General features: G+C 37.7%; 1 protein-coding gene across 7 annotated transcripts in view; it reads right to left on the bottom strand.

The window, feature by feature from the left end:
• ROBO1 (roundabout guidance receptor 1) overlaps window positions 1–23,173 on the bottom strand; it is a 682,041-nt gene that overhangs the window by 471,939 nt on the left and 186,929 nt on the right. For 4 of the 7 annotated variants that reach the window (XM_074532687.1, XM_074532724.1, XM_074532698.1 and 1 more), the window contains exon 1: window positions 21,466–21,591. The exons of 2 other annotated variants lie outside the window; for them this stretch is intronic. In XM_074532687.1, coding sequence (XP_074388788.1) covers window positions 21,466–21,574 — 109 coding nt within the window. In that variant the 5' untranslated portion in view covers window positions 21,575–21,591. Of the gene's footprint in view, window positions 1–21,465; window positions 21,592–21,679; window positions 22,015–23,173 lie in introns of those variants that run through there. One more of the 7 variants, XM_074532716.1, reaches the window with a different exon arrangement.

The following is a 23,173-nucleotide window of genomic DNA, read 5'->3' as shown; positions in this document are numbered from 1 at the left end:
TTCCTCCTTTTGTTCGGTCCTAAAGATATTGCCTTCAGAACTGGTTTGGACTCCTGCTAGTTTCCAGCCTCCAAACTCTCCTTTGGAAGGGAATTCTACAGTCTAACTGCATCTGGTAGCAGAAGCATATATTCTCATGCAAAAAATGAATAAATAAATAAACTAAAAACAAAAATCTCCTCTTCGCTCCCACCTTCCCCTACCATTCAGAATCCCAAAATTAAAAACCCGACACAGGCCCTGATGTTCACCTAATTTCTTCTGGACCTTGGGCTGGAGGGTTGCACTGTGCAGGCAACTGAGCACTTTGGCTCAGACTACCAGACAAGTTTTTTTAATCTAATCCTAAACTGCCTCAGGAACAAAGAGTGTTTCAAAACACAGACTGCCATAGCCAAAATACAAATTTAGCCCTAATGCGGAGAAATGTTAAATCCAGAGCAGGATTTTTTCTATTGTGCAGAGCACAGCTGTGGGCTGAAGTGTCCTCATGCATGTGTGCAGTCCTCAGCTCCAGCAGGAACGTGGCTCATGTCCTGGCCAGTGACAAAAATTTCCTGGTGACTACCACATGATTATATCTGTCACAAATCCCAGGCTGAACAGGAGAAAATCTGGGTCTGGAAATTTGAACTGTCATTCAGAACTTGAGACAATGAGGCATGTTTCTAATCATTCCACTTTTCAAACAGACTTTTTTTTTTTTTTCCTGTGGCAAATAAATTGGAAACAAACCTGAAAGTTATATCCTTGCACACCTGTGAGCTAAGTGAGCCTCTGCCTCTATTCTCACAGCTTGAAAACTGAGAGCACATAACCCTACTGTGATCTCAGGTGAGATGAGGTGATCTCTGATGAAGGACCAATTGGATTATTATAAACAACTACCACTTAAGATTAGCCCTTTTCCTAAAACACCATTATAGATACGAGTTATGGGGTTCAGTGTGGGGATATCTGGGCAACTACTCCGTGGTTTGTAGTGCAGTGAAAGTTAGTCTACATTTTCTGATTACTTTTTTTGGAATTCTATAATTACTTCTGTATTTAAATATATTTATACACACACACAGACACTTGCTGGTCAATACAGGTGTCCTGTGGCCTAAATAACAATCACTTCTTGATTAGATGGAAGACAAGAACAATATTAACTTTGAGAAGAGGACAAACAGTATTGTCCGAATTTTCACAACTTCTCTTGCCTCAAAACTGCCAGACCCCAATATATTCCAATACTTGACTGTTCCAGCTGTGAAAACAAACTTTTCAAAGTTCTCAAACAGCAGGCCTTCACATTTCTGGGAAATGAAACACTACTAGTTGTTTTATTTATGGTATCTTTGCTTTATGACAGTTAATGAGCTGTAATTTTATAAAGGAGAACAAAAACAATACTTCATGCCATCACAAATAGCCATCAGCATTATTTATTGCAGATGTTTTAATCTATTGTGGTAATAATGAAACATTCATTGTTTTGCTACCCTGAGCTATCTGTGAGAAATTTAAAATGACAAAAGCTTGCTCTCCCTTTCCCCCCCTGAAGCTTTTGCTCCTTTCCAGAAGGTTCTGTTGTGGAAAGGATAATGACGCGCTTGGTAAAAATCAGCATCGTGGAGGAAACAGCCAATGTATGAAAATAGTTTCCTGATGAAGTCTAACCAATGCCTTCTGGAGAATGCAACTGTTTGGTAGACAAACAGGACATTACATTTGTGATTAGAATCTATTAAACCCTCAACTCCATGATATTAATGTAAAAGAATGTTTGACAGCATTTTGTCAGCGGTTTTACTATTGTAACTTGAAATCTTCAAAGAGCAAGTTGAAAACCACCAGTTCAGATGCATCCACCCTCTGTTCTGATTAGGAACTCCCATGGCTGCTCAGTGATCTCATCAAAGCCAAGGAGACAGGTTCACACATGCCAGAAAACACCTGCCAGCTGTGGCCCTGCTAGCAGAGAGCAGTACATCGACCCAGTGTCCCCAAACTCAGCCAGCAGCTCTCACTGTAACCTGCTTTGAATCAGCAAAGAGTTCAGGGCTGGAACCTGCCAAAAGGCAGCTCCTTCATGGTGATTCTTTGGCTTCCTACCTACCAAGCAGCAAAAGAAATCTGGGATGATTTTACCACTTGTGCTGCCTCTACTTTCTCTCAAAATCATCAGGGGCAAATAAAACCCAACCAAAACCAACCAAGTCCCTGAAGACTTGCAGGACCAAGTTCTTGGTCTGTGTCCCAGTGAACACTCCAGATCATTCCCCCTATTGCTCAGTTAGCTCAAATATTGACTAATGCAGCCCCACTTGCCTGGTAAAACAAGTAGACAACTTAATTTATAGCAGGTTGAGCATCTGTCAGGCAAGTAACAAGACAATCATTCACAAGGCTCTGTACCTAAGAGTGCGGACAATTACTCAGCTGTCTGGAAAAGACAAAAGAAAAACTGAGAAATTTCGTGTGGTGAGCTCATGTTCCAGCGGTTGATTTTCTGCAATAACACTAAGGAGCAGGGAGCCCAACTTCCACAGCTCTCCAGTGTTTGCCAGCATTGTAGTTTCACTTGAAGTCAAGTTTAATCACAGAGGAGAGAGTGAGCTGCAGAAAATGGAAATGTGTTGGGGAAGAAGACGTATAACTTAATTGAAGCTGGCTAGATATCATCATTACATTCTTATTGTTAAAATTTCAGGCATAAGGAAAGGAATAATTTGTTTATATCACAGATAAAACATAACTCTTCAAAGATTATTGTATGAGCTACTTATTCCAGTTTCCCTGAAAATTACCTCAATGTTCCAGCTGCAAAGATGCAACACATGCTCACAGGATGCACAAGCTTACATCCAGCTCCTTGCTCAAAGGAGTTCCCAGCTCCAGACTTATCGTGTAGCTATGAATCTTAGCCAGAGTGACTGGAAGTGCAAGATGAAGCACAACCCTCCACACCCACATTCCTACCCTAATCCCTCATTTCCACTGCTCATACCAACCAGACAGTGCAAGTCGAGCACCAGGGAACCACAGATCACTCTCTTCATCACAGCTCATCAGAAAGGGTCTTAAACACCCAAAGAATTCACTTGGCATTCATTATGGAAAGAAAAATCATGTCTTGTGAAAGAAGGCTCATCGTACCTTAAAAAGCTCTGCTTTTTTCTCTTAACATCTCCTGCAGCAGCTATAGATAGTATTTAACTGTGAATCCTGCTCATAAAAAATTACAATTAAGCTCAGTATTGTTATAGTTGGACTGCATTGCATCCCTTAAAGCATTTCTAAGCATTTCAGGTACCATTTCACCTACCTTCACCCTAGCCATAAAACAGGTAACATCTCAGAAGAGCCTGGCCTATTTTTCCAAGTGGATTAAAAGCCACATTCGCCTAGCAACTTCCATGGCTGCATCTCCCTCATTCAAGCCAAGTCTCAGGTATGTCCTCACTGTAATTATCTACCTCCACAACAGCCCTATCTCCACCGCTCTCAGTTTCCCCCTTGAATAGCTCAGTGATGCTATCTGCTGCAGAAATACCTGGCCTCTTTAGTTTCAGGTTCCACAAAACTAAGTTTAAAACTTAGTAATATTCATGCTGCAGCAGAGATCTGGGCCTTGATGTTTGATTTACAGCTTCCTAGAGTTTGTTTGCTTGACCCAAGAGATCTTTAAACAGGCAATTTGCATAGAGGTCTTTCACAGACTGTTTCCAAAAGGGAGGCTTTCAAATGGAAAGCAAGGTAAATGCTACTGGCTTTTATCATCAGTGGAAGGAGATTCCTTCCCTGAGCCAGATGGAGCTCTTCAAGAGAGTTAATTACACTGCTAATGGGATAAAAAAGACAAAGTAACATTCAGACATTACCTTAAAGCAACCACCCTGATGCAGAATATGCAAACGGCACTCATTGCCCCTTGTACTCCAGGCAAAACTATCCCCATTTCCTAGTGTTAGGAGTAGCAAGTCTAACTTTATTTAAGTCAAAGATCCTGTGCTTCCACAGGTGGGCTAATGCCAGAGAGCAAGAACACCAAATACTTAGGTTCAATGAAGGCTTTTCATAAATGTAAATACTCAACAGACAATGTTGGTACATTAAAGGTAAAGATTTAGACATGGACCTGGAGATGTTTCTGACAGAGTTGAAGATATGTCAGAGCTAAAGGGCACCGTTCCTTGTTGGTATACTGTGACCTGCTGTGCAAGATGCAAAGAAATATTATTTAAAAGCTGTAATTTTGAATTCTAACCCTTAGCTAAAGACATGAACTGCAAAGCCATCATTACATGCAAAGACTACTACAGCACTAGGAAAAAACCAACCACAAAACAAAGCCAAAAAAACCCCATCAGTAAGCCAGGTGGTCACTCTGCCACATTACTTGCAGAAAAACCTGGGTTCCAAACTTTTGACTGCAGTGGATTCAGTACCATAGCAAGCAGACAGTGGTGAAGGATGAAGGCTTAGTCACGAGCAAGTGCCCCTCAGAAGGAGGAGGGTCAATCTCATGCTCCACAAAACTCTGATGACTTTTTGGAGATGCTTTTTGAGACTGCAGATCTTGACATGAAAAACAAACCAAAGAATACAAAATAGAATGCACCATCAGGTAATTCCAAATGGCTGTTAGAAAAGGTAATTGCTGAAGAGATCCTCAGACATCTTTATGTCAAATTTCACACCCAAACCAATTACCTGAAAATGTGCTGCTTTCAGCTGGAAAATAGCAAACCTGAAAAACAGCAGTTTTGTGGAACCACTCCCTTGAACTTTTATAAATGTTTTTATAAGAGGGATAATGTAGGATTTTCCAGTACAGCAAGGACTGCTGTTCCCACAGCTTCATAATATGAGCAACGTAATACACCATGAATTATCCTTTAAGAGCTTTTAGCACAACTATTCGTAGCATTTATATGGCATGTAAAAATGATTAGGAAGAAACTACAGACAATGAAGTAAAATGCAATTATTATTTACCCACCCTAAGCTTAAAGGCAAGATGCAACTCTGACTGCTCCCCACAGAAACGTATATAACTTATTTAGCTGTCAGGGCCCCAGTTTTATCTGTTAGATGTTATAATCATCAACTGCACCTCAATGTCTTGTAATCAAAAGGGTTGTTTTGCTTTTCAGCAATCTTAATCACTTCAATTAGATCAACAAGCCTCAAAGTCTGTTAGATACCATTTTTGTGAATTTCAGTGGGGAAAGGTTGTAAAGATTCACTTTGATATTCTGGACTCAGTAACAACAAAAGTTTTGCCTCTAGATTAACATGATCAGAGCTAGATATATGCCATGTGCCTCACCACACCTAGAGCCCTGCAACCAAAGTAAGACAGCAATTAAAAAAATAAATATCAAAACAACGAAGCAACCAACTAAAACCAGTCCACAAGGGAAGTTTTAACCACAGAAGTTTGAACAACACAGAGAAAAGGATTAAAGACCAACAATGACTGAAAGAATAAGTTATTTTTGCTTTTTCTTCCCATGACAATTTAAGCTACCAACTCAAGGCTACAACAATTGTTTCCTCAGAGAAAACTACCTAGGCAACCTGTTCCCACTTCAGTGTTTTCATCTCCCTGTCCCTACAAGGGGCCACACACTAAGGTTTCCTGCTTTTCAGATTGTTTCATCTGTTTCCCAGAACAGTTCAGCAGTAATCTCTCCAGACTGGATTACAAATATCCACAAATTAATCATCACCACTGCAGTTACAGTACTTAAAAACGCCCAAAACCTGCTCAAGAACAAACCAAGCTCAAGTTAAATTAACAGTGAATGCCACCAAGCCAAAAACCAACACATGGCATTTTCATAATAAAAGTAAGATATTTTATCTCTGTTTTAGCAAACAGTTCTGTAACACTTACCTTCAGCTCCCACATCATTCTAAAATCTTTAATTCTGCAAGACCAGTCTAGTGATGGGCTGTTGTCTCTCCTGCCACTCTTCTCTCACAGCCACACAGCTCCACAGCTGGCATAAATAAATCAATCTCATCATTACATTTATTCCTACCAGCTGAGGAAGGGGCCTCTTCTTACTCTGCAGCTTGGAGTACACTTCATCTACTGTGCCATTTGTCATCTCTTATTGCAGCAGCCTTAGCCCAGAAATGGTTATGTTTCTGATAGACTGCCACTCTCCTTACTTTAACAGGCACCTGACAACACATTTTCCTGTCAAATTCTTGACAGTGAAAGTAATTTAAAGATCTGTGATGATATATTATTATAGTTATTGAAATCAGATTCAAGTCTTGAGTGTGATGAGTAAGGGTTTATTACTTCAGACTGGGGGTTGTCTTACACTTATTTCTCTCCATAGGTGGACTGGAGATAATTCATAGCTGTGAATCAAAACACTTGGCCAATTTAACACCAATCTTTCATTCTCATTCATACAGTGTGCACAAGCCCTCCACTTATTTAGAACCCAGAACCATTATAGACAGCTGACTGTCCCAAAGTCTGAAAATTCCTGAACCATTCTTTCCCCCATCACCTCTTTTTTTTCGTCTGGTGATCATATGAATCCTGTTGCATATACAACACTTTCAAAAAGGGAAAATTCTGGTTTATGATCAGTACCTTTTGATACTCATCCTATTTAATATACTACTGGCATTTCCATGAGATGAGAACACTGTGAGCTGTTTGCTAGAGCAGGAACCTGAAAGGATTTTTTATCTCAAATGTTAAAATACAAATGTCTAGATAGATATTCTGCACAAAGTTACAGATTTACACTGTAACTTTATACTACATGTGAATAACAACATTACAAAGAATTAATGCAGGAATGGAGTTTTTCTGCATTTTTATCATCCTTCTTAAATTCAAATTTATAATCTATGCATGCACTTTTGGCAAATTAAGAAAAATTTGTTTGTACCAGTAAGTTGATTTCAGCAAACCAGAATAACAATTGCAGCTGACAGTTATGTAGCTGGAATGGCTAAGGTCCTAGATTAAATGTTTTCTTACTTGCTGTTTAAGAATTAAAATATTTTTTGAATTTTGTATATGCATTTTACTATAAAATTACATTACTGAGGCTGAGGACAAAAATAAACACAAATTTTCTCACAGTAATCAAAGTATCACATTGAAATAAAAGTGCTTTACATTCTATGGCATATTATCCCAACAATCTTAGAGTTGTTAACAAATATTCTTTAAGAAGTTCATAATTCCCTTTCAATCTCATCTCTGCACTTTCTAACTCCCAAATGAATTTGTTAGTTGTCAGAAGTGTATGAATGCTATTGATACCAACCAAAGTTGCAGCCTGGCAAAATTGAAGAACTGTTCCCTTTTACTGCCTTTTTTCCCCAAAAACTAATAACTTTTTTAGAACTTTCAGCACCAAGATCTTGATATTTTTCCATGATGCCATCCCAGATGAAAATGAGTGGTTTTAATTAAGCAAAATGGCCTTATTCCTTTTGAATGAAAGAACTATATTTCTGTAAGTAAGTACACAAGTGTGTTTGCTCTGAATAACTGCAGCAGGTAAAGATAAAGATAAAATCTCCCACAGCCATATATTTCAGCAAGTACTTGTGGCCACTTAGCTCTGGAAGCTACTGGTTAAGTTACTGTATGAAAATATGGAAATTGTGCACTAAATACACAAAATACAGTTAGACTCAATGATCTTCAGGGTCCTTTCCAATCTAAATATTTCTATTATTCTATGAAAATGTGATTCTTTCTCTGAACTTGGCAATTGTATCCAAAGAATGTGCTGTGTGAGGGTGCAAGGATAATTTTCCTGCACAAATGAATTGTGAATATTGGGTATTTACATTTTTCTGAATGGGTAAAAATACTTGATTTACTGTAGCATGCTGGAGCACAAGGTAAGAAAGAATTGAAGAAGTGCAAAAAGTTGGAAAAAGCTTTTAAAAAGCACAGGAATAGTGTAGGATGACATTTTTTCAGGAATTGGCACTGACAAAAGAGATTGAGCAAAGAGTACATTTTAAAAGAAATCTAATTAGAACTTATTTTATGAATACTCCCCCTCTTCAGGACTGCAGCCTGAGTCTGTAACTGCTGAGCTGAAGTATGGTAGTAACACACAAGCAAAGAGCTTGAACATGTCTCTATGAATATTCACAGAGCAGAAAAGGAGTTGTATGAATGTGAAATCACATTCAATGTACTTGGCAGCTTTGGTGTGTTCTTTAGTAATTCATGGGTTTTCTCCAAATGCTAACCTTCTGAAATAGGTGTAACTCTGCTGCAAGGCACTGACATTTGGATCTAAAATACCATACCTGTAAGAATAGAACATATTTTCCAAGAGCTGTACAAATAATCAGAACACACTTCCAGGCTGGGGCTGTGTGCATACATAGGAGAGATTTGGGCTTTGGGGCTCTACTTGTCTTCAAGATCAAAACTCTCAAATGTACCTATAACATTTCACTTGAAGTAAGAGGGTGACATCAGGCAAAGCTGGGCTCAGACTGGCTAAACTGGAGAGTTTAAGGAGGTGTTTTTTTGCTAAATAGAACCAAAGGTGTTTTAACAAGCTATTGCTTAGAGTAGCTCTAACACTTCTCTGCCGCATCTCAGTTGAAAACAATTGTTAAAAAATCAAGCTGCTATGAAAGCTGCAGAGGAAAGCAGATGCACATATCACACCTGATATCACATGTCAAAATTTCATGCAGATGTATTATTGCTTTATTGGTATTTGTCTAACTCTTGCTAAAATAGAGAGGTTTAATCCTAGCTGTTACCATAGCATGTTTGGAAACCTAAATATTCAGATCTCCTATAACCAGCTAATGAGAAGCTGTTTTCTGCTGCTTTTTGTTCCAGAGCCTGAGTTTATAGCTTACACTTTTTCTCTGGAGAAAGCAACAATTATCCAAGTACTGAGTAAATGCTTCTGGTGTATGTGAGAGACATATACACTGCTGTGCATGCTTTACAAGTGCTATAAATTTGTTTTCCAGCTCTGTCACAAAAGAATTCATTCCTGTTGGTAATTCATTACTCAACCATTGAGCAGGTCCTACTTGGCAGACTACTTACCATCAGAATCTACTTTTTAAAATATTTGCTTCTCTATATAAGTGATGGGGACTGCTGTGTGTAATCTTAAGCCTGATTTATTGTTTGGTAATACCTTATTCTTGCTTAGCGAATAATATCACTCAAATGCAAACCAGGACTTTTTATTAGAGCACAGAGACTCTGATTTTCTGAGGTGGTTTCAGTGCACTATTGTGTAACTGCATTCTTCTGGGTCACATGTCAATGAGATTGATCTGACTGTAAGCATTCAGTTGTTCCCCAAGAAACACAGTTTATTGCATGTTTTCCTTGTGTCTGAGAAACCTTTTCCTGCCTGCTTTGGATTTATGTACTCCTGGATACGTTCTTGGCTCTTAGGACATTTTCTGTTTCATTGAGGACCCCAGGCCCATGGCAGAGATATGATGTAAAAAAAATGTTGTTGCACGTTGAGTGGTCCAAAGGCAAACTTTACTCTAATGAGCTTAATTTCCCTAGGCTCCCCTTACTGGCTCCTGCAGCAGAAACTCTCTGCTGAGAGGCTTTGAGAGAGAGGCTAAACCCAGCCATTACAGAAACACCACCCTTATTTAGTTACTACCTTAATTGACTTATACATCTGGTCTCTTGGACTCCAAACAAAATGTTAAATCATTTGATTGTTCTGCAACCCAGAGAAAACACATTTTCCTCCAGCTGAAAAAGCTGCTGTAGGTTTCGCAAAGCTTCTTAAGTCCTGAAACTATGACTTTAATTTTTATTTTCTTGCTTATTTGTTCCTTGTGAGTTGCCATCACTGTGAGAACAAGGTACTGGAAAGCATTCTTGCACAGCAGGAGAGAACATGCTGGTGTATATATAAACACAATCATGCAGAACTATCACCAGAAACTGTGCTGAAGTTTTATCAATAAAGAAATGCTTGTGCTAATCCAGAGTTACATTTGCTTTCTACCTCCACTGCAATGTCCTCAAAAGCCCACATATGCCCAGATATTTATGGATTGCCCCTATTTCCCTAGCTGCTCATAACATATGGCAACACTGTCAGTAATCATCATAAAATACATGGGGAGCCAAGAACACGTACAAGGGATACCCATATATAGACTTTGCACTCTACACTGACATATCAATTTATCTTTTTTTTTTAGCAACACCATGTTCTCATGAGCAAGAATCTCATGACAAGAATCTATAAAGCTACTAATTTTCTGTGTGGCTTTTGCAGATTCTTACACACATTTTGTCTATCATTGAATTCATCCATGTAGTAAAAACAACAAACAAATACAGAGCTATTTATAGCCCATGGCAGGGACATGAAGAAAATTGATCAATTAATGCCTTTAGACACTACAGTTCCTGCCAGGTTGCTGTATTATATTTCTTGGGCGGGAGCTACTTCAGAAACAAAATGCTTTTGATAAATTACTATCACAAAAGGAGGCTGAGTTCCAGGACAAACTAACTCTTCAGATTGCCTTTTGAGGAAAATACTATTAGCTGACCACTGATGATTCCTGTAGTTAAGTGACACTAAGTTAGAAAGGGAAAATTGGCTCATTCTGATGGAACACTTTTTCACAGAGCAGAAGGTGCTGCAGCTGCAGAGGGAAAGAGGGAGAACTTCTCAAAGAATACGTTAGGAAACAAATCAAATACGTTTTCTGTTCTCTAGATACAGGATAAATCTCTCCAAAGTAAATATGGTATAGATCAAGACATCCAACAGAATGATGGCCAACACTTTACACAATATGATGATATATTGAACATACAATTCACAGATCTAACCTTACCTGACTAACAGTCTGAGATTTTAATATTTAAGATTAAAAAAGAAGAGGTGGGAACTTTCTAATCTGGATGGGATAAAATGAACGTCAAAGATTTTCTTTGGCACCTGCCACATCATTTTCATATTTCTCTAACAGTTCATATGAAAAGGTTTTCTGGAACACAGCAGACACCCCTGGGAGACAATCTGACAGAACAGGCTTGAGTCTGCATCCCCCAGCACAATAGCATCATTGCTTCTCAGCCTACAATTTCCACATTATCTGGGAGGTGCTTATGTACACAGACTATCAGATGTCCAATTAAAGCTTAAAGGTGCTGCATATAAAATGCAAACTAAAATGTTTACAGTCATTAAAAAGAAGACATTAATGTCATAGTGTTATATGAAACTAAGCAGGCTCTGCTAAAAAAAAAAAAAAAACAAACACTGCTATTCATGGTCATGTGATTTTTAAATCAAATGCTGGATATAAACCCATCAGAAGCTGACATATAAAACTGTTATATTCCCAGTGATCTGAAGAAAAAAGAAAAGCTAAGTCAGTGAGAGTTTATTTTCAATGAAACAAGTAGTTAAATTCTTATGTTGCTGAACACACACAAATGGAAAACGAAAAAAAAAATCTTTATTGGTACCTGAACATTAACAAATCACACTAACATATGTTAAAGCAACCAGAAATTGTTTGTGAGAAAAATATTGTCTTTGGATACTGTTGGAAAGGCACAACTAGTGTTAAGAAAGAAAAATATTCTATTTGTAAAATTTTACTTAAAGAACTAGAAAAAGCAAAAAGGTTTGGAATATATATTTACTAGATTCTTTGTTTTGGGGGGTTTGTTGTTTAAGGAATACCTACACAGAGACCGTATATCGGACAAAGTTAAAAACTCATTTTAAGTAATATCTTAAACACCAAGCATAAAATTAACATCTTGTTACAATGTCCTGTAACCTACTCTGTTTGAATTCCTAATGTTATGTGTTGGTTGCTCTTTACACAAAACAGTAGTCTTTCTCCATTAACAATACACAGGCCCCATCTGTTTCTCATTAAACACCCTGCTTTTTCTGTAGTGTGCTGTTTCTGTTGCTGAAATCTCTCTGAGAATGCAGGGGTTCCATAAGTAGGATTTGGGTACATTCTCAAAGCCTCTTCAGCTCTAATTCACACTGAAAATGTGGGAGATGGGAGATGTTTCCTCCTCACTCAACCTAAAGAATCCCCACGTGTCTCCTCACCTGCACCAGCCAAACGTACCCCAAGAAGCCCCAAAACATGAAGGGAATTCTCTGTGCACTGTGGGAGAGTCAGGGTTTGTTCTGGGAGAGCAGGGATGAAGGGAAGAAAGAGAGTGAGATCTCCACAAGGTAGCTCCTCTCAGCAAAGCCTGTCAAGGAGAAAATGCTAATGCAAATGGAGGGAAGAAGAGCAAGTCCATGTTCTGGACTGCAGTGTATCAGAGCAAACATTCCACAGGGGTAATTCCCCAGTCTGACAATTCAGTCCCTGATGGAAGCCAATATAATTGAGAGAAGCAAACTGATTGATTCTGAACACATGAAAAAGAGTAGCAAATAAATGTAATTCTAACAGTACAGACTTCAGCTCAAGTCTTCACAGGCAAATGTTTCACACTAGGATTTACTAGACAGCATACCCAGGATTTAATTTCTGTGATTCATGCATTTTTCACACTTATTACTCAAATATAGACTTTCAGTATGTTGTGATTTCTCACTGCCTATCTCTACCCAAGTATTCAGTTTTGTTTTTATTTTATATCATACTCAGTCCTGAGTAAAAAGAGGCTGACTCACCAAAGACTCTGCAGGACAAAAACCACATTACAAGGGATAAAAAGCATTTTGCCTTAGTCAGTTTGCATCACAGAAATGCCATATGATGCTGTATTTACCGTACCAAGTAAAACTAATTATGGCAAATAAATGATCTCATGGACTCTTTATTATTTAAGAAGCAAACATGATTTTTATAAATATACGCCTTATAAATACAGACAATACATTCCTGGAGAATGCATATGTCTTGTAAAATCCCTATTCATTCATATCTGTATCAAGTTTCTTTAGGTAGCATGCATCTAGTCCCTGAGCTAACATACTCTAGGTTTTTGGTGCCTATTTGGATTGCAAACTTTTAAAGATAGTGAGAACAGTTGAAATACTTGGCATTTATTACTCTCAAGAATGCAAATATGAGTAGCCATACAATGAATAGCCATTCCTCAATTGTTTGTGGAGAAGTCCAGTTTAAATGGGTGTTTGCAAAAAAATCAAGCATGTCACATCACTGGTGGGGCCACAGAACAAATATTTAGAAAATAAATTTGAGGTCACAAACTCTTCTTCAGCATTTGTAACAACAGTTGGCTGCCTTGAGCTTGCCCTCCTGTAGTTTTGGAATAGTGAAAGAAAGAAATGCAGCATTATCAACAACTTCCACTTTTGGAAGAGTCTGATTTGATGATTTTGTATTCTAACACAAATATCCAGAGACTGCTGAGGAAACATGAAGTCCATGTTATCCTGGAGAGGCTCTCTATGGAGCAAGCTTCATGTTTATATTTTGTTTCACTATTTTTCCTATGTGCAACTTCTGCTCGATACTGAGTTCTGTTTGTTAAAAAAACACATGCAGGTTATCTAGACTTGATTGTGGTATTGTCATTAATCACTCACGTAAAAATAAATATTTGTATGAGTATTCCTATATTGCTATAAGGATTTTTTTTTCTTTCATCTGTTTCAGCAGGGACACATTTATAACATCAGTAGTCCAGCATCATGTCATTATAAAGCAATAATTTCACTGGAGGGCAGACCTGAAGTAGGACAGTGATGAATGAACTGTTCATTTTAAGGATGCACTAATGGCACATCAGAAAAATATTTATTGCCTATAAAAATAAAAAGAATTACAGCTAAATCTATGCTTGTTTTCTGGAAAAATATGCATGTATAAATAAAATAAGGAAAAATAGACTTTTTGTCTCAAGAACTTTTGTCTCAAGAAGGTATCAATGTATTCTGATGTCTGGCTCACTCTTGAAGCTTTGAGACAGTTATCATCATCTACAGAATGATGTAAACAAAATAACACCCCATGACCCATTTATGGTCAACTCATGATATGGGAATCAAGACCTTCGTAAGAAATACAAAATTATAAGAAAATATTTGTGTTTTGGGTAAAACATCTCTCTCAGCTGCTACAAGTAGCCCTAAACCCCTGCTGTGTTCTAACTTGGATTTTTTTCAGTGGCAGCCAGATTTTCTGATACTTCCACTTCCAACAAGAAATTTCCATCTTGCTGAAATTTAACAGGTTCTTTGGAGAATCCCATACAGCGACTCTGATCTTACAGTCAGGACCCCAGTCCTTGAAGAGACAAGAAGAATCCCAAGGACAGACTAGAATCTTGAGCAAAGCAGGCTGTTTGTTTTCATGGGAATGCTGGCTGCCCCAGGTTCTTCTGCCATGTGAGTTGGCAACACACAAGGTACTGGGAGAGGTGCAATAGGTTGGAAAAAACTTGAAAAAGCTTTAAAAAATGGCAGCTGGGGAAAATGATGTGGTCAAGAAGAAGTCACAAGGGAAAGGCAGAAGGGAAACTGATGCATGAGGTGAAGGGATAAAGATATTTCCAAGTACATGCTCTGGCAATACAGCATTGCTCCAGCTCCAGCTGCTATTCCTATGGAGCAGACAAGAGACTCTTTTCCTTTTGCCTGATGTGGGAAAGAGTGCTGACAGTGGGATTCCAGATTCACAGGAAGAGAGGAAAGGCAATCAAAAAGGAAGCATCCTCTGAAGAGAAAAAGGACACAGATAAAGTGCTGTGATTCTGAAAATTTTCACCCCTACCTTTATCTGTGATTCTGAAAATTTTCACCCTTACCTGTGACTCCCATCAGAGGTCACCAGCAGTGGGACACAAAAAATGTCCCAGTTACAGCTCTCAGCCCTGGAGATGAGCAGTGACTGCTTCAGTCTTGCTTGAGTTGGGAAAGAAAATGGAGGAGCTGAATATATCTACATACAAGGCTTTGAGTTTGCCCTAAGAGCAATGAGAAGGAAGTGCACTTTTCTATTTCTTGAGACTTCTTAATCATGGATTTAGATGTTTGGAGTCAATAATGGTGTTTTTGGCAGTAAATCCAAGAATTAGAGCACCATAATCTGCTTATCTAGGTACTGGGTGGTCCTCATGCTCATCTTTGAGTGCTTGTGCCTCATGATTCCTTATATCTCCAAGCAAGGAGGCAGAGAGAGATGAATTATTGGTGAGCCTGGCTATCTAAGATAAGAGTAAAAATAGGAATGCTGTCCTGAGGATTTTAGTAGCTCATGTAGAGAATTGTGTTAACTCTTCCATTGTCCTTAGATCATAGCTAAAATAAAGTGTTAAGAATAAAAAAGAATAAAGTTACTCTTGTAATTGTTAGGAAATACATATAATGTTTTATGAGTTAACTACAGAATGATTTAAAATAAACGGTCAGTGAATGTATTTAAAGGAGGATATACACAGGCTGGCTTTAAAAAATGGTTCAGGAAGGTCCACAAAGGGAAATGGGCAATTATCTCTCAACATAACTAAGTCATCAAAAGAACACTTTTTTTTTTCTGATATTCAGAAATAAGAAAAAAAAAATAAAGCTTCTAAATGTTAATAAAATAATTTTTCCCAAAATTAGACTAAATAGAAGAAATTATGCTTTCTTCTCTTCAAGTAAGTACAGTAAGTACTTCAAGTCATTTAAGGGACCTCTTGAATTTGTGGAGTGTGTTACAGAAATATAATCTCAGAGCGGCTTCACTGCCTGTCTATCACATGCTACCCTGCACACTGAAATTCAATTCAATTCCATTCAAATTTATTAAAGGTCAAAAGTTCTAGGGCTCCAAATGTTCCAAATTTTAATTACTCCAAAATCTCTATGCTTTTATGAATCAGTGTCATCCACTTTGATCTCAACTGTAAATCTTACTGAAGTAACTTTAAAGTAAAACAGTTCATTTTATTCCTAAAACTTAGACAAATTAAAGTTCTAAATAATTTTATTTCTTGACATAAGAGATTATTTCCCAGATGCTACAGACAGTATGATGGAAGTGGACACTCAAGTTAATCCCACAGACTAAGTAGTTTGCACGAGAAACTGCAAATTAGTTAAATGTTAACTGCAGAAACAGTTTGTTTTAGCTCTCTTCTTTTCTCCTTCTTATCTTTCTTTTCCCTTTTCTTTCCTTCAGCCTTCAGCTATTGAACTGCCCCCTTTCTGTTTGCTTCCAATTCTCTCTTCTTCTTCTCCTGTTAAAAATATCTCTCCTTCTTTTCTTAATGTCTCTTTTCACCATCCCTCTGAGTTTCTTATCAGCCTCATCTACTTCAGGAGAAAAAAAAGCTCCAGCATCTAAGGGCAACTGTCTTTTCTGTTCATTCCTCTTTTTATATACTGAGTTCCTTGACATTAGAATGTCTGTGATAAAGCACTTTGCTCTGTTGTGTGAAGTGAGATTTCTTGTGAGAAATACAAGCACCTGAAAGGGGAGGGGTGGAAGTGCTTTGAAAACAGCCTCAAGGTTAGGAAAGGCTGTGTTAAACATTTCTGGTTATATTTTGACCACCAAGGATCCCTAAATGGTTTTGATTTGCTGTTCTATTTAAAGCTTCCAAAGAAGCCTCTAGTGCCAGATGATAATATTAATATGCAAACTTGCAGTTAAATTATTTGGCACATGTCAGGGTTAAATACTGCAATAAAAGAGGAAATCTGAACATCAAAGATCACTCTGTAGCTCCTCAAGAAGGACAAATGTTTTACTCCCTTCTTAAAGATAAGGAACCTGCTGGTTTCTTTAAACGAACATTAATTTTTAACTATATACCTGACAATTTTTTTTCATCAAATCAAGATAGCTCATCTGGGCAGAGAAATTAATCTCCTGTTGGTGATGCGCTTCCAGCAGCTGTTGGGTGGGAAATCCTAATGGTCACTGCCATGTGAAGAGATGGGCACAGAGACACTGATGTCTCTGGGCAGTGTCACCTGTGACCTCCTAATCTCTTTCAGCCCTGGTTTCATCCTTTTCTTTTCAACCATATCTTTATTTGAGACAGCAACATTACTGTTAAATCCCTTTTTTTTTTTTTTGGGATCCATACACGTAAAACCACATATCAGATTCCTTTTCCTTCCTACCCAAACTACTTGAAAGATATATTCATTTGATAGCCAAATATAAACCATGGAACAACTTGCAAGATTTAACCCCAATGCACAATTCAGCTTGTCTGAATTGTGATCAGTCTGAGGAAACTTGGAAAGACACAGCCAGATTTTGCTTTATAACAAAGTTAGGACTCTGTTTCTTTATCCATAGAGAACAAGCAAAAATTATGAGTACTAAATATATTAAGAAATTCACAACCTATGAACCAATGAATGAAAATCAGTATGATATATTTAGCAAAAAAAGTTTAAAAATTTCAGCATATTCTCTCTACCTAGAAAACATACAGGACTGGGACTGACTGAGAAATGAATGATATGTTACTGACAGGATTTTAGCACCACAACAGGAAAATGGTGAAGTTTTTAACATAATAAAGTAGCTCTTTATGTGTCCAAAAGTACCTACATATGAATGTATACATACCTATATATATATATGTCTATATATGTGTGTGTATATATATATTTTCACACACAAAGAATCAGTAAGAAAATGTTTTTTACTGCTTCTATATTAGTGACATTCCTAAAAATAAAAATAATAATGGTTAAATAAAGACCATGGTATTTGGCATTTCTAGTGCCAACTACAGTAAATAAAACAGTTATGCTGATCCTAAGCATTTTATCTGAAATGCAAAATGAATTGAACAACAGAAAGAATAGTTCTGATACCTTGTAAAATCTTAAAATGTCATAATTCTGTTAGTTCATATGTTCATATTTCTACCAGAAATATGAAAGACACACATCTGCTGCAGCTATTCACTCTGGGACAACTTAAAATTCTGACCTTTACATCCAAAACCTGACCAAAAAATTATGATTTCATTCCCTTTAAAATGAAAACAAGTTTATTCCCTTTAAAATGAAACCAAATTATTCACAGATTAAGCAATTCTGATTAAGTTTTTCTCAAAAACAAAATTACACACAGTACAACAAAAATATGTAAAGTTATAAATGTCAGAAAATATGTTTTTAAAGTCTTCAGTGTAAACATTATATGCAGGGTGTAGCAGTTAATAATAACCAGAATATTGCTCTATAATACAGTTTTCTGAGAGATAGTAAGACAGTCAAAATACATTGCCATTTTGGTATCAAACCATGAGATTTCTTTGTATAATTTCCAATGATCATAGCATATAAATCACCAAGTAAAGGCATTCAAACAATAATTGTTGGCTTTCTTAAACATGAAGTGACCACATAAAAGTAATAATGTGCCAGAATAAGATATCATTGCATAAGCAATTAACCAGTGCTATTTTTACATAAATAAATAGTTTAACATTGTCTCCAAGTTATGCACTGTTCCCCCTTCCCCACCCTAGAGAAACTACAGATTCTTGTGGGAATAAGACCCCTTATTTTCCTTCCATACTATTTTTTCTTGCAGTTCTATTTTTCAGAAAATAACATTTATCTCCATTCTCCTGACTTCATTCATTTGAGCTGCAATGGAGCAGAACCAGGCTACAGAGTTCCCAGTTCCAAGATCCCCTATGGAAAAGTAAAGAAAACTTCATCTGATGAGGTGTAAGCTCAGATAAAGCAAATGCTAGCCATAGAAATCAAAGTTTTGTTGTGGTTCTTGCTGGATCTTGAAAACAATGAATAAATTGGATCACAACTGCATTCCTGGACAACTTCTTATGCCCCATAATAAACCATAATATTTTTTGGAGAAGCATCACAGAGAACCTATAGAAAGGTTGTTCTGTCTTCTAAAAGACCACTTGGAGCAAAATTATTTTGAAATCTCTTTACATTTTAAATATAAATTACTTTTAATGCATTGCTAAACTGCTGCATCTAAATGCTTTAGTGAAAATTTCAGTTAAAAGATGCAGAAACCAGCCATGTCCCCTTTCATGTAATGTCATACTTTTTGGTTTTAATTATGGAATTTGAGCGCAACCCAGTTAAGTAGAAACATACATCACACAATCACAAGCATTTTCAGAATATTTTTTTTCATTAGAACATTAACTATAATGTGCAAAAATGAACCAGCAAGAGAACATCTTCAAGTGCGATGTCAACTGACAGGCAAATATACAGCATTAATAGCAATCAACAAGTATTCTATCAGCTATGATTACACAACATTTTTTCTCTCAGAAATCAGCTCTCTACTGCTCAGAGTATCCAGCTCTGCATGATAATCTGCATCCCCACTACTAGAGAAATTTTGACATCATGGATAGCAAAAGCTAAATAGCATACAAGGAATGGCATTCCTGTAAAATCTTCCCATTCTTAGTGAGACTGCTGCTAAAATTGAAATAAAAGAAACAGTAAAGGCTACTCTAAACATCTCTTAATTTCAAGGAGACCTGATTCAGATCCATAACTTTTAATACATTCAACAATTGATGTCTCTAAGCAATCAAGTAACACAATATCAAGGTGCTATAACAACTGATTCACAGCCTATTTTTCCTTTAACCAAATACAGCAATATGCTAATGTGCTGGCATGAGAGCACCCTGTCCTGAGAAAAGAAAGCAAGTAATTTGAATCAATAAAGTCTAATAGCTAATACAGGTGACATTAAATGAACTATTGTAGTTGCAAAACAATTTTCAAACAGGTGGTCGTCCTAAACTTCTGAATATTTGCATATTTTACTTATCCTAGCTAAAGGAGATTGCAAGCTGATTAACTTTATTAATGCTTCCCCCACAGCATGTTTTCTTCATGCTTTCAGGGTATGTATAGTATACATCACACCCTCTGCCCCATCAGACAGTCCATGAAATGTAGGATAATCCACATCATATGCTATGCCTCTCCATCAAAAAAATATAGATATTAATGTCTACATCACCATCTATTTAAATTCTTCATAGGAAAAAAAACCAGACTGAATACTCAGAATCAGAAATTTTCAAACCTCTGCAAGTCAATAAATCAAAACTGAATGTAGAGTAGTTTTACTTTTGAATCTGGCTTTTTTCATAACAGATGTACAGATAGTCATTTTAGACGGCTTTTTTACTGAGAAAGAAACATACTGTGGAAAAATTTCTTTCAGCATATTTCAGTTGTGCCTCAGTTTCCACAATGAGCAAAAGAAGAGGTTATTTTAGTCATAACAAGTTCATGTATTCAAATATTTATAAGCTGTGGGTTGCTATTTTTGTGCATCCCTAATGCACACATTCATGCCCTGCAGTGTGGGCTTTAGATGTTAAGTACCTGTGAGTGGGCAAGGCAGTTCTCACTTCCACTGAGTCCATCACCTCTTTCCTTAATGCTACTGATATGGGGAGTGAGAGAAGCAGCAGATTTATTGATATTATGTTCGTGCTTTGGGAAAAAAAAAATTTCTCAAGCTGCAGATAAGCTTCCAGATAAGAGGACTGACAAAATTTCACCTATTCCAAGGATATCAACAGCCAGCCCTCCAAGTTCTGGTTAATTTAGGGACTTCCATCACCTATGTTATCCAAGCAACACATCACATTTAGCTGAATTCAGCAGAAAACCTTCATTCTATTTTCAATATTCCTTCTCTCTTTTAGTAATCTAAGTGTTTCTAAAAAAGAAAAAAAAACCTGCAAAACAAAACCTCAGCAAATATTTACAGGCATAATGCTAATATTATGCTGCCCATCATGGGAATTCTTGTTTATAAATAGCTGGACAGGAAAGAGGAATAATGTCAGCAAGAACTGAGTTGCCCTTTAAATGGAAATAATCATCCGGCTATTTCAGTCAAGCAGCTGTGTGTGCAGTAGGAAGTCTCACTCACAAATATTATGATGACTCATCTACTTTCCTTTTCTAATAGTAAATGCTCTTTTCTCTTTATAAGTGCAGCACTCCTAAACCCTTCACAAGCTGCAATTCTACCTTACATTCCCTTACCTAAATCTGATGATTTTAAAGTATGCAGATATGCATTTATATCCACAAAATTAGCTGTTATAATCACTGGGGTTACGAGGTTCTTCGACACAAACTGCAGACCTGTGAGATTTGCTGCCTTTATCAAAGCTAACATCTGAAATTGCATGCAAAATGCTAAGATTATAAAGAGGAAAGGTGCAGCCTGGACTTGTCCCAGGTCCCTGGGAAGAGAGGAGTTAATCAGCACAGGCAGTTCAGAGGGTGCAGCGAGACACAGGACTGTGCTGCAGATGTGTGCAGCTCACGGAAGGTGTGGCCCGTGCCTTCCACATGCATATTTAAATACTTAAATTACACGGCCTTAAGGCTGCTATTAGAGACCAACCTCACAGAGAGGAAGAATTACACAGTGAAATGAGGCCTAACATATTTCTCCAGAGAGCTGAGAAGAAGGAGAAGAGAAGGAAAAGCCTGGGTTACTCACGATTCTTTTCACCTCTCCACCTTGACCCCGCTTTTATTCTAGGCGCGACGTCCACGGCAGCAGTTATGTCTATTAGCCCAAGCAGCAGCAGCAGTGACAGCACAGCCATGCCAGGTAACAAAAAAAAAAAAATCACCTCTACCTGGAGTGCTGCTAGAGATGAATTGGAGAAGACTTTCCTCAGTAATGAACAATTGGAGCTAACAGCACTTACTCAGCAGAGGCAGAGGGAGATGCAAAATGTTATTCCTGCTAGAAATGTTTATTAAAAATTTCCATTGCATCGCTTATTTCCTTGTTCCAGGGAAAGCAAAAAAACCAGAAGAGTTGTAAAGGCTTCCCCTAACTAGGAGCCTCTGGCAGTCAGATGCAGGAGGAGATGCAGTGGCAGCTTTCTGTGGTCCCTCAGAAGCCACGGGCTCCTCACCTGCCTCTGCCACCTCTCAGCCCTTCCCAGTGTTTATCAACATTCCCCACAGCACCCTAGCAGGGGACACAGCCAGGCTGAAAACGGAGATTTTTCTCCCTCGCTTCCATATTTCACTGCAGTTTCACAGAGCTGATGACACGGAACATTTTAATGTTGACACTCAAATCTCATTACGTTTATCAATGGGCAGAAAAGCACAGTTTTTCAAGCTTTCCCCCCCCCCCCTTACCCACAGGGGGGGGGCAAGGGCAAAAAATAACATATCCAAGATGAAAAAATGAATGCTTAAAAAAGAAACTTTTTTTTTTCTTTTTTCAAAAGCTGTGCAGTAACTCTGCCTCTTATTCAGCACAAGTATCTTCTATTTCTAGGGAAAATAACACAAACAATACCACCTCCCACACAGGCTTCTGTCAGCAGATGCTGCATAAATGGAGCAGCGCATCAGTGGTAAGAGAAGCTCTGAGAAATTGTGTATAGAATCTGTGTTACCTAACAAACCCTGCATCCCAGCACCCTGGGCAAGCAGATTCCAGTGCTTGCAGCAGCGCTGCTGGAAGAAATTTAACCCCAGATCCGTCAGTACTGGGCAGCCAGATCACAAACATCCCCACAGTCAGCAAAATAGTCTCAAGGAGGAGCTGGAGCACAGCTACCCCTGCCTACCCCTTTCACCACAATTCTGAAAACATTCCACATGAGTTGTGGAGACCCAGAAAAGCTTCATCCTGAGAGCTGAAAATCACTGTAATAAGACCAGAGGGCTATTCCTTCATTGTGACAGAGGGTTTTAGTCTGCACGAAGTCTACATTTATATCCAGCAAAAGTAACTGCAGAGTTTCTAGTCATTTAGCACCATAAACATCAGCCTCAGGAATGCTTAAAATTGTTACTCATGCAACAGTAAAACTTACTTTCTTCACAGAACAGCAATGAAAGAGCATTCTCCAAGCTGATCTTCTGCCTCACACATTGCATGCTGCCTGCTTTATACGGATGTAACTGAGCCACAGAATTGAGGGCCTTTTATTAAATAAAGTACTGGAGTAAATTTCTAGATGCAAATTCAATTAACAAGGAAGGAGAGACAAAGTAATTTACCTCCATCTTAATAATGCATCTATTTTATAATTTATCTATTCTATAATTTATAATGTTCACAACCACCGCTCTTTATGAAATTTGAGCTCAGAATTATTAGTGCAATTGAAATGCTGCACAAGAACCAGTTAGGAGGTGAACTGCTGAAGACAGCAACTTCTAAACCTTCTCATGTC

The sequence above is a fragment of the Zonotrichia albicollis genome, chromosome 2 (genome assembly GCF_047830755.1).
Source record: "Zonotrichia albicollis isolate bZonAlb1 chromosome 2, bZonAlb1.hap1, whole genome shotgun sequence".
Lineage (NCBI taxonomy): Eukaryota > Metazoa > Chordata > Aves > Passeriformes > Passerellidae > Zonotrichia > Zonotrichia albicollis.
This window is presented reverse-complemented; position numbering and strand designations above follow the sequence as displayed.